General features: G+C 45.1%; 1 protein-coding gene across 1 annotated transcript in view; it reads right to left on the bottom strand.

Moving 5' to 3' along the window:
• TMX3 (thioredoxin-related transmembrane protein 3) overlaps positions 1-8,387 on the bottom strand; it is a 37,511-nt gene extending 29,124 nt beyond the window's left edge. Inside the window, exons 1-4 of the mRNA XM_010862335.1 lie at positions 8,354-8,387; positions 8,178-8,280; positions 4,871-4,910; positions 3,527-3,650 (exon numbers count right to left, since the gene is read on the bottom strand). Of these exons, the coding sequence (XP_010860637.1) occupies positions 3,527-3,650; positions 4,871-4,910; positions 8,178-8,280; positions 8,354-8,387 (301 nt within the window). The remainder of the gene's footprint in view (positions 1-3,526; positions 3,651-4,870; positions 4,911-8,177; positions 8,281-8,353) is intronic.
• Positions 8,388-8,877: the final 490 nt, after the last annotated feature.

Genomic DNA, 8,877 nt, shown 5'->3' with positions numbered 1-8,877 from the left:
GAGAGAATCCCAGCTCCACACTTCGTGCCATCACTTAATCTCCTCGACCTCAGTTTTCTTGCCTATAAGATGGAGTTGATACCATCCACCCTTTAGCCACTCGGTTCTTTGAAGGTTAACTTCCATCCCTGATAGAATTTCAGCTGACAGTGCTGGGGGAGGGAGGAAAAGGGAGCTACCGGCATCCAGTGAGCAGAGGCCAAGGTCGGGGCTGAACACTGGACCATGCACAGGCAACTCTTCCCCCGAAACATCATCAGGCCCCAAATGTCCACCGGACCAAGTCGGAACAACCCTGAAATACAGTCACTGACTAGAAGGGCTTATACTCTAGAAACGTACGACTGATCTGCAAATTTATCTGCAATCACAGAATAAAAATAAGAATCTTATTGGCCAAATGCCCCTGAAAGTTTATACATCACAGAGAGGTAAAATATGATCTTTATATAAAATGATGTCACACTCAGGCATTAGTGTGGAATTTTCAGTGGAATTTTCAGTGGTTTCATAACAGAAATCAGTACATGATTACAGGTAACATCGTAACATTTTAACTTTTGGATGAGAACCTTTTTGTCCTCATTTTTTAAGGAATATGTAGAAAATGAAAGGCCAAAGTAACATCTGAATTTACACTGGACATAATACATCAAATAACACTAAGAAGTCATATAAACAGTTAAAACAAACCATCAAGAAATATCTGATACAATTCCAAATACATATTGCAGGATAAATCAGCGAAGTTCAAATCTCTCCCATTCAACAATTCTATACACAGAGACTTGCTGGATTGAATATGATGGTGTTTATTTCAATCACTGCAATTACATGATTGAGAACTAAGCTACCCTCAAGTAGTCTTAAGAGATTTTCTCTACTTGATCACTGAATAATCCTATCCCACGCCAAACTGAAATCCCTTAACGATCCATCAAAATTATACTTTATTTCATGATTCTCTAACTCAAGAATCACCCAAAGTCCATGTTAAAAACACAGATTCTCATGACTCAATCTCATTTTCATTTGGTAGGGGAGGTGTGGGCCTTTGGAATCTGAATTCATACTGAGCACCAAGGTATCCTAATACAGGTAGCCTGCAGACTAAATGCTGGGAAACACTGATGCTGTGACCATCTGCAAAGCCACCTATGCAGACGGAAGAGACACACAGGAAACTGCCAGTCCTCCAGGGCTCCACCATTAGAGGCAGAACACTGCCCACAGCTAGCCTGAAATGGAAATTCAATTTCTTCACCTGTTTGAGTCCAAGTTCTACTAAAATGCCTGTATTTGAGCTGCCCTGAAATATTCAAGAAAGCTCTAAGAATTATATGCCAAAAATCTATTTGTAATCTCTAAATAGTTTTTGAATACTTAACAACTTTCTTTTTTTTTAAGGAAGATGGTGTTTTTCTCCATAGCACAAAAAACATCTTCTTGATCTATAAGGTGAAAAATGCATCCGTCACTGACATCAAACACTACCAGACAATTTACTTGTTTATTGACTTTGACTCAGTGAAACGAATGAATTACTATATAGACAAGTGGACGTGTATGCACGTCTAATCAACATACATGCCTAGACATAAGCATTAACTTTCACAAAAGTTAAAAGGAGTGATTTTTTAAGCGCTGTAAAAGATTATATCAAGAAATATCCACTCAACCATACTATCTTCTCTCTAACTTCTTACCATCCATCTCACCCGCTCCTAAAGTCACAGCAGTTCACTCGTGTGACTCAACAATTCTAGTTCTAATATCTCACCTGCACTCTAGCTCCCCATATTCCCAAGCATCAATAAAGCAAAACACCGCAAAGTTGGAACAGCTACTAACACAAAAACACAGAATTAAATGTAATTGTTTTTTTCCTGGTAATGGTAATGTAGTCCAGTGTGAGTTCTGCTAAGACTCTTACGCTATTATTTTCAATTGTTTTTCTTTATATCAGAGTCAATCTATCACATCTGTGATTTAACCCTTGCAAATGTCTATTAAGAATTACTGGCTCTTTACTCCCCTGCCACTCACTCAAGTCTGGCCTCCCAGTATCCTATATCAAGATGCATACAAAAGTCAGCTTAGACAATCTTTTTGCCTATAACTGCTCTTTTCATCCTACATGTTTCTGCCAAAAGCATTTTTATCAAATCATCTGCCTTCTCAAAAATGTGTGTTAGCGCTCTATTGACAACTGACAAAACCCAAAACACCTTGTCCCACCTGAGAGGCTCTTAAAGTCTGGTATTATCCCTCAGCGCTTGACAAGCGCAAGCCATTGTGCCAGGGCTTTTGAATAAGAAATATTAATACAATCCTCACAACCTTGAGAATTATCACTCTCTCATTTACAGACAAGGGAACTAACATTCAGCGAGATTAATACTTCCCCAAAGCCACAAAAGTAAGAGATGACTGACCTGGATTTAAAACATAGGTCTGTCTTCTTCTAAATTTATACCCAGAGTACAAAGCTTACTTCCTAAAACGAAATACGCTTTCGTATGTCATACTTCCACTTTCTTCATTAATTAATGCAAAAAGGAACCTATATTTTATTGCACACTACAAGAGATTGTAATGTGCTATATCATTTTAATCTCACAACAACCAATACAAAATGCATCATAATTAAACACTTACTGGTGTAGAAATTAAAGTTTAGCGATTTGGTAAATGTTAAGAAATGTTCCCTGGGCTACGGGAAACAGCAGCAAGCAGAGTGGGATCTGATCTACTTTCTGAGCCATGCTCTCCCCGAGTCTGTGTGACACCTCATATTCTGTGAACTTAATTTTGCCTTTTCCCAAATCCTTTAAGACAGGTATTGGTAAACATTACCTGTACGGGGTCTGATAATAAAGCTTTTAGGCTTTGTGGGGCGATAGGCTCTGTTGTAACTACTTGATTCTGCCTCTGGGTCACAAAAACAGCCACACAGACAACAGTAAACTCAGAAGTGACTCTGGACCAGCGGAGCTCCATGCACAAAGCGGGCGGGGGCCAGACTGTCCGGGGCTGCGGTCTGCCAGCCTCTGCCTGAAGACATTGTAGTCTCTGGTACAGACTCGCTGAACCCATCTTCAGCTCTACGATTTCCCTGTAATACCCTCTCTAATGTGAGAACTCTCCTGGTCCCCACTTGCGTGTATGTTAGCTCGCCTCATCCTTCGAGCTCCCGTGGACTCCTCTACCATGCCACTCAGGCTGCTCAGACAACAAACGCTCCTTCTTCACCCTCAGTGACATCCAGAGTTCACCACTCCATCTCCTGTAGTTGTCTCAGGCAACTGATTCTCTCAAGTGTGCTCCCAGTAGGAACAGGGACTTCCACATCTGTATTAAGTACAAAATTAACAGAGACTGCGTATCACACGTTCAACAGTTAACCCATCTAACTTGTAAAACATAGTCTGAAATCTCGTCTTCCTGTTACCTTAAATACTGCTTCCTGTAATTAAAACACTTGCGTTACGAGAAGAGAAAAACAATAAACCGAGTAGCTGCTTACTGGAATAAGAAGTAGCATCCATCTTTCCCACTTTCACTGGAGAACCGAGGCTTTTCATCTCAAGACCAACTTCATTCCAAATCGGTTCCAGCTTTTTACAATGGCCACACCATGGTGCATAAAACTTGTTTGGAAAAAAAGAGAGGGAAAACCACTAAGATGTTGTACTACTGTGGATGTCAATCTTAACTGTAAAAGAATCTTTTTCCCTAAACAACTGGATAATAATCTATTTTGGACCAAAAGTCTAAATATAATTTTTAAAGTGGTTACAAAATGAACATACACACATACAAATCCAGACATGTCAACTCCCAGGATACAACTCAACACTGATATTACTTTAAAGTCATTTTAAATGGCTACTGATATCTATTTCAGATACCTATTTAAAATAGATAATTTACAATTAAAAACATCTTTGCTCCCAAATGAGTTATGTCCATGTTAGATATAAAATTAAACCACCAAATACACTTCACATATCATATGCACACCCCTTAAGTGTTAATGATAAACATCAACTTATTTTTATTGCAAATACTGCAGTACAGTAGGTGACTCTGCTCCTGTAAGTATAACCACTGGTAAGACAGTTTGGCACAGCAACAAGTCAGGCTGATGAAACTAAAATCCTGGTCCTTCCTTCTTCAGGATCACCAGATGGTCAGGGTGGTACTTAGGAGCCTCCTATTAGGCAGCATAACAAAAACTGTTTGTTTTCTACTTTTATGAAATAAGATTTAACTCTCTTGGAATATCAGCCTGTGGAAACGTTCAAACATATATCACAGGAGACAGACAAACTAGGAGCTTCACACCTCGCTGCCTGGCTTCAGTGACCGTCAGCTCTGTGCGTCTCATTCCATCTCTCTCCTGCCACTCACCCCGCTTTCTCACTGAGGCATGTCAGAATGCACCCAGACATCCCAGGGTTTAAACACATTCAAAACATCACAGCGAGGAAAAGAAGATGCAAAGCTGATTCCCTCACTACCAAGATGAAAATATGACTTTGATTGCCAAGTGATACTAATATTCTCAATCTCTTGGATGAAATGAAATACTGAGTGGATTCTGTGATAAAACCATACCATAATCTCCCTCAGACATCATGCACACGTGGACTTGCTGAGAATTTCATCAAAAACAGGTTCCCCTGCCAGAGATCCTAAGGCTCTGAGGTTCCCTTTAATATAAAAACCCCGAGAGTACCACCTGAGAAGAAAAGTGGGCTACGACACTGGTACTGGTTCTGTTACCGTATTTGGGTGAGGACAATGGAAAGTCACATTTAAAATAGGAGAGGGATGGGTGACCTGTACAAAAAATGTAAATACTCACATCTACAAGCCAAATGTCATCTTTTCGATTTTCTTTAAACCTAAAAGACAAGAACACAGATCTTGACTGTAGGTTTCCACTTTACAACAGAATAGCACAGGTAAAGATAACAAATTGATAAATACGGGGGCACAGGACAAATTTTTTAGTAAGTTTTACTTTAAAAGTTTTACTCAGTGACCTCTAGATCTTATCCATTTAACACCTTAATAAAACAAAAGCAATGATAAAATAATTAGGAGTGAAAATTCAAGTGGGACTCTGTAGAAACACAAATGCTTCAGCTCGGAGCCCCTCTCCTCTACTTACACCTGTGCCTAACAGCGAACAGAGCAGGGCGGGGTCTGGGGTGAGCCTTAGCAAGTCTGCTGGCAGGCCTGGCCCCTGGGTGGGATCTGGGAACCTGACTCTCAAGCGGGTTCCCCCATTTCCCGTTAAGGGGTTTACAGTAAAAAATTCTATTTTATATTCATCTTGTGGGGCTACCCAAGAAAGTGTCATGGCCACCTTAAGCAAACTGTTCAACCAGAACGCTCTAACCGATGGCCATTATTCTTGATGTCTTTGCAGGCAGCTCTGCACCCAGAGGTAAAGGGCGGGGGCCACTGTCTCCCATCATTTGATGCTTAATAGTCTCTCTCCTAGGCAATGGCACCCCACTCAGGTACTCTTGCCTGGAAAATCCCATGGACAGTGGAGCTTGATGCTGCAGTTCCTGCAGTCCAACAGCAGTCGCTTCGAGTTGGACACGACTGAGCAACTTCACTTTCACGCATTGGAGAAGGAAATGGCAACCCACTCCAGTGTTCTTGCCTGGAGAGTCCCAGGGACAGCGGGGCCTGGTGAGCTGCCGTCTATGGGGTCGCACAGAGTCAGACATGACTGAAGTGACTTAGCAGCAGCAGCAGCAGCCTCTCCCTTATCCCATCAATGGGAAGGAGCTGACTGGTACAGAATCCCAGACAGGGCCCCACGTGGAAAGGAAGGTGTCAGGTACACCCATGACTGCTCACTGATGTGGGGCTAGGGCTGCAAACCCTAGGCATCACCAGATCCAGTGCCCTCGGGCAATCTGCACAGCAAACAAACATGGTCTCACAGGACCTGATGGTGCGGTCCAAGTCAGTGTAATGGGGACGGCTGGACCCAACCTAGAGACAGTGTCATCTGCAGTCAGGATCCAGAGAGTCCCTATGTGGCGATGAGGAGCCAAGGCGCTCCATCTGCCGAGAACACTCTGGCCCGCATGGTCATCAGTCCCTGGGGAGTTAGTTTAGCCCCGGCCAGGGTTAGACAAGCAAGGCAGCCTTCTCACTCTGGTTCGGTCTTCTTCAGCCATGGCAATCCCTGCTCACCAGCCCAAGCTAGGATGGTGCCTGAATTTCCAAGTGCCATCCTCTTGCGGGCCCAGAAGGCAATTCGCTGCATGTCTGCTCACTCTGGGATGAAGAATAATTCAGTCCCCATGTTCAGCTGACAAGCATAGAATCCTCGTTGGCTACTTCCTTTAGTCCCTTAGTCAGCACAAGGCCATTCTGTTGAGCGTCATGGACAGAACAGAGCGCCTATCAGGGGCAGGACCAACCCTAAGCCCAGTGCCTCATCTTCACAGGCATCCAGCAACAGGCAGGAGCAGAAAGCACAAACCCAGAAGCCGGGCCCGGTTAACGGCCTCCTTGCCGACTATCCTTGATTCCTCACCGCAGACCCAGGAGCTCACAGGAGGCTCGGGCGGCCGCGGACGCCAGGAAGGTGGGCCAGACAAGCTTTTCACTTACAGGAGACTCTGTTCTTGCTGTTGTTGTTTAGTTGCTCAGTCATGTCCGACTCTTTGTGACCCCACAGACTGTAGCCCACCAGGCTCCTCTGTCCATGGGATTCTCCAGGCAAGAACACTGGAGTGGGTTGCCATTTCCTTCTCCAGGGGATCCTCCTGACCCAGGGATCGAACCTGCATCTCCTGTCCTGGCAAGCAGCTTCTTTACCACCTGGGAAGCTCATTACAGGAGGGCCAACCCTGTCAGTTCAGCAGCACCCAGCTGAGGAGAGTCAGGGCCCCAGACTCGTGCACTGGCTCACCCCTGCTTTCTCCTCCTCGGAAAGGAGCAGGTCTGGGGTGCCACACCCTTCAGGGCACCACGAACTTTAACAAAATCACCTCAGTGTTAACAGTGGCTTCTCTGAGAATTGAAGCGCCTGTAACAATCCACGAGGGCGCCCAATACCCACCAGGAAGGCTGCTGAGCGCCCCGCGGGACCCTGGGGCTCTCTGCTCGTCAGAGCACCCTGCTGCGGGCAGGGGTGGTGAACAAGGACAACCAGCCAAACGGACAGTCAAGACTTGACTCACTCACTGCACCAGTGCAGGCCAGCAGACAGAAACGAGCTGCCAGCTCCTCAGCACTGAGAGATGCATCTCACCCGGGAGGAGGCCCGAACCAAAGGCGTCTGCCTTGCCGAGGACCCACACGCAGAGGGGAGGGATGAGGGAAGGGACAGGAGAGGAGAGGTACTGAGTCCATGTGCAGAAAGGGTCTCAGCCAAGCCCCTCAGTAAGGAGGTTCCCTAAGCAACGCCTGAGGCAAGGCCCCCACCAACACGACTCCACAAGGGGCCCCAGGCTGAGAATGCAGACGCACACACAGGAGTCCGGCTGGCCTGGGGGCCTGAGTCTGTGACTAGGGCTCACGGCACCCCAGAGACCGCGGTGCACTGTCTGTGCCCCACGTCTGGTGCGGGGAGAGCAGCTTCCCCCCAGAGCCCTGCCAGGAAAAGCCATGTCACTGCCTATGCTCAGGCCTGAAAACCACACACAGGATTCTGGTCTAAAGCCGGACTCCTCACCTACGACAAGTAAAGCCTGGGGATTCATGCTGTGTTACTGGATGGTTACCAAACTCCAGCACCCACTCAGTAGTGACTAACAATGTACAGGTAAAACAGAAGACTCCAGCAGTTTTTCCTCTTGTGACTGTTCATAAAACTGCCCAGTGCAATCCCATTTTGTGCACATACAGCACTTAGTGCAACTCCTGGAGCAAAACTGGTGCTAGGTAAGCACTGGCCATTGTTTGCTTTTAAAAGATTATATTCACACAATGTAGTGCCCTTGAAACTAACATATAAGTCAACTACACTCCAAAACAAAAAAAATCTACCTTCAAACAAAATTAGCAAATTACGTACCACAGATTTACGTGCTCAGTAAAACAAGTGTTATTTTAAAAAATACTGGACTCATACCAGTATTCATACAACATCACAGCTAGAAGAAATGAAGATACTATTTAAAAACAGATATACTCACGAGTCATCTAGATCTTCCACGTGTCCTTTACAGAAAGCCAGATCCAGCAGAAAAACTGAAAACAAAAGACAAGATGTATACAGTAAAATACGTGCTAATTTATCTTATGGCTTCCATTATATGCTTATTCACCTATAAAATGTTTCCAGTTTTTTACAACCTCCCAAAAAACACACCATTCATCCGAGGACACAAATTAGGCAAAAGCATAAGTCGTTCACCTGTTTAATAAATATTCATGACCATGTGGTGACAGCAGGCTCTACCTAGGCCAGTAATTCTAAAGGACGGAAGTTCCTTTCAAATATATTTTTTATTTCATCCTGTTTTTCACCATCTCATCTTTTGGGGGTACATTGTCTGTATTTCTTTTCCTCTAGAAGCAATTATCTTCTCAGCGATAAACTTCAAACACCATTCAAAAATATTGTCCCCTCCACATCCAAATTGACAGAAACAAAATCGGGTTGGACTCCTAACACTGATCACGGAGCATCGCCGGGCACGCGGTGGGAGCTAAACGGTGCGAGTGGACCCATTGTGGGGAGGACGGCGAGGCGGGCCCGAGACTGAGCAGGACCAGCCGGTACCCAGGCCACACCGCACAGCCCCGGGGCCCGGCCAGGATGCGCCCGCGCGGACGAGGATGCCTCCGAGCTGGCCAGGCTCAGAGCCCAGGGACTGTGCGGTGTGGCCTGGG

The sequence above is a fragment of the Bison bison genome, unplaced genomic scaffold (genome assembly GCF_000754665.1).
Source record: "Bison bison bison isolate TAMUID 2011002044 unplaced genomic scaffold, Bison_UMD1.0 scf7180017864481, whole genome shotgun sequence".
Taxonomy (NCBI): Eukaryota; Metazoa; Chordata; class Mammalia; order Artiodactyla; family Bovidae; genus Bison; species Bison bison.
The sequence above is the reverse complement of the archived record's forward strand: the minus strand, read 5'-3'. Positions and strand labels throughout refer to the sequence as shown.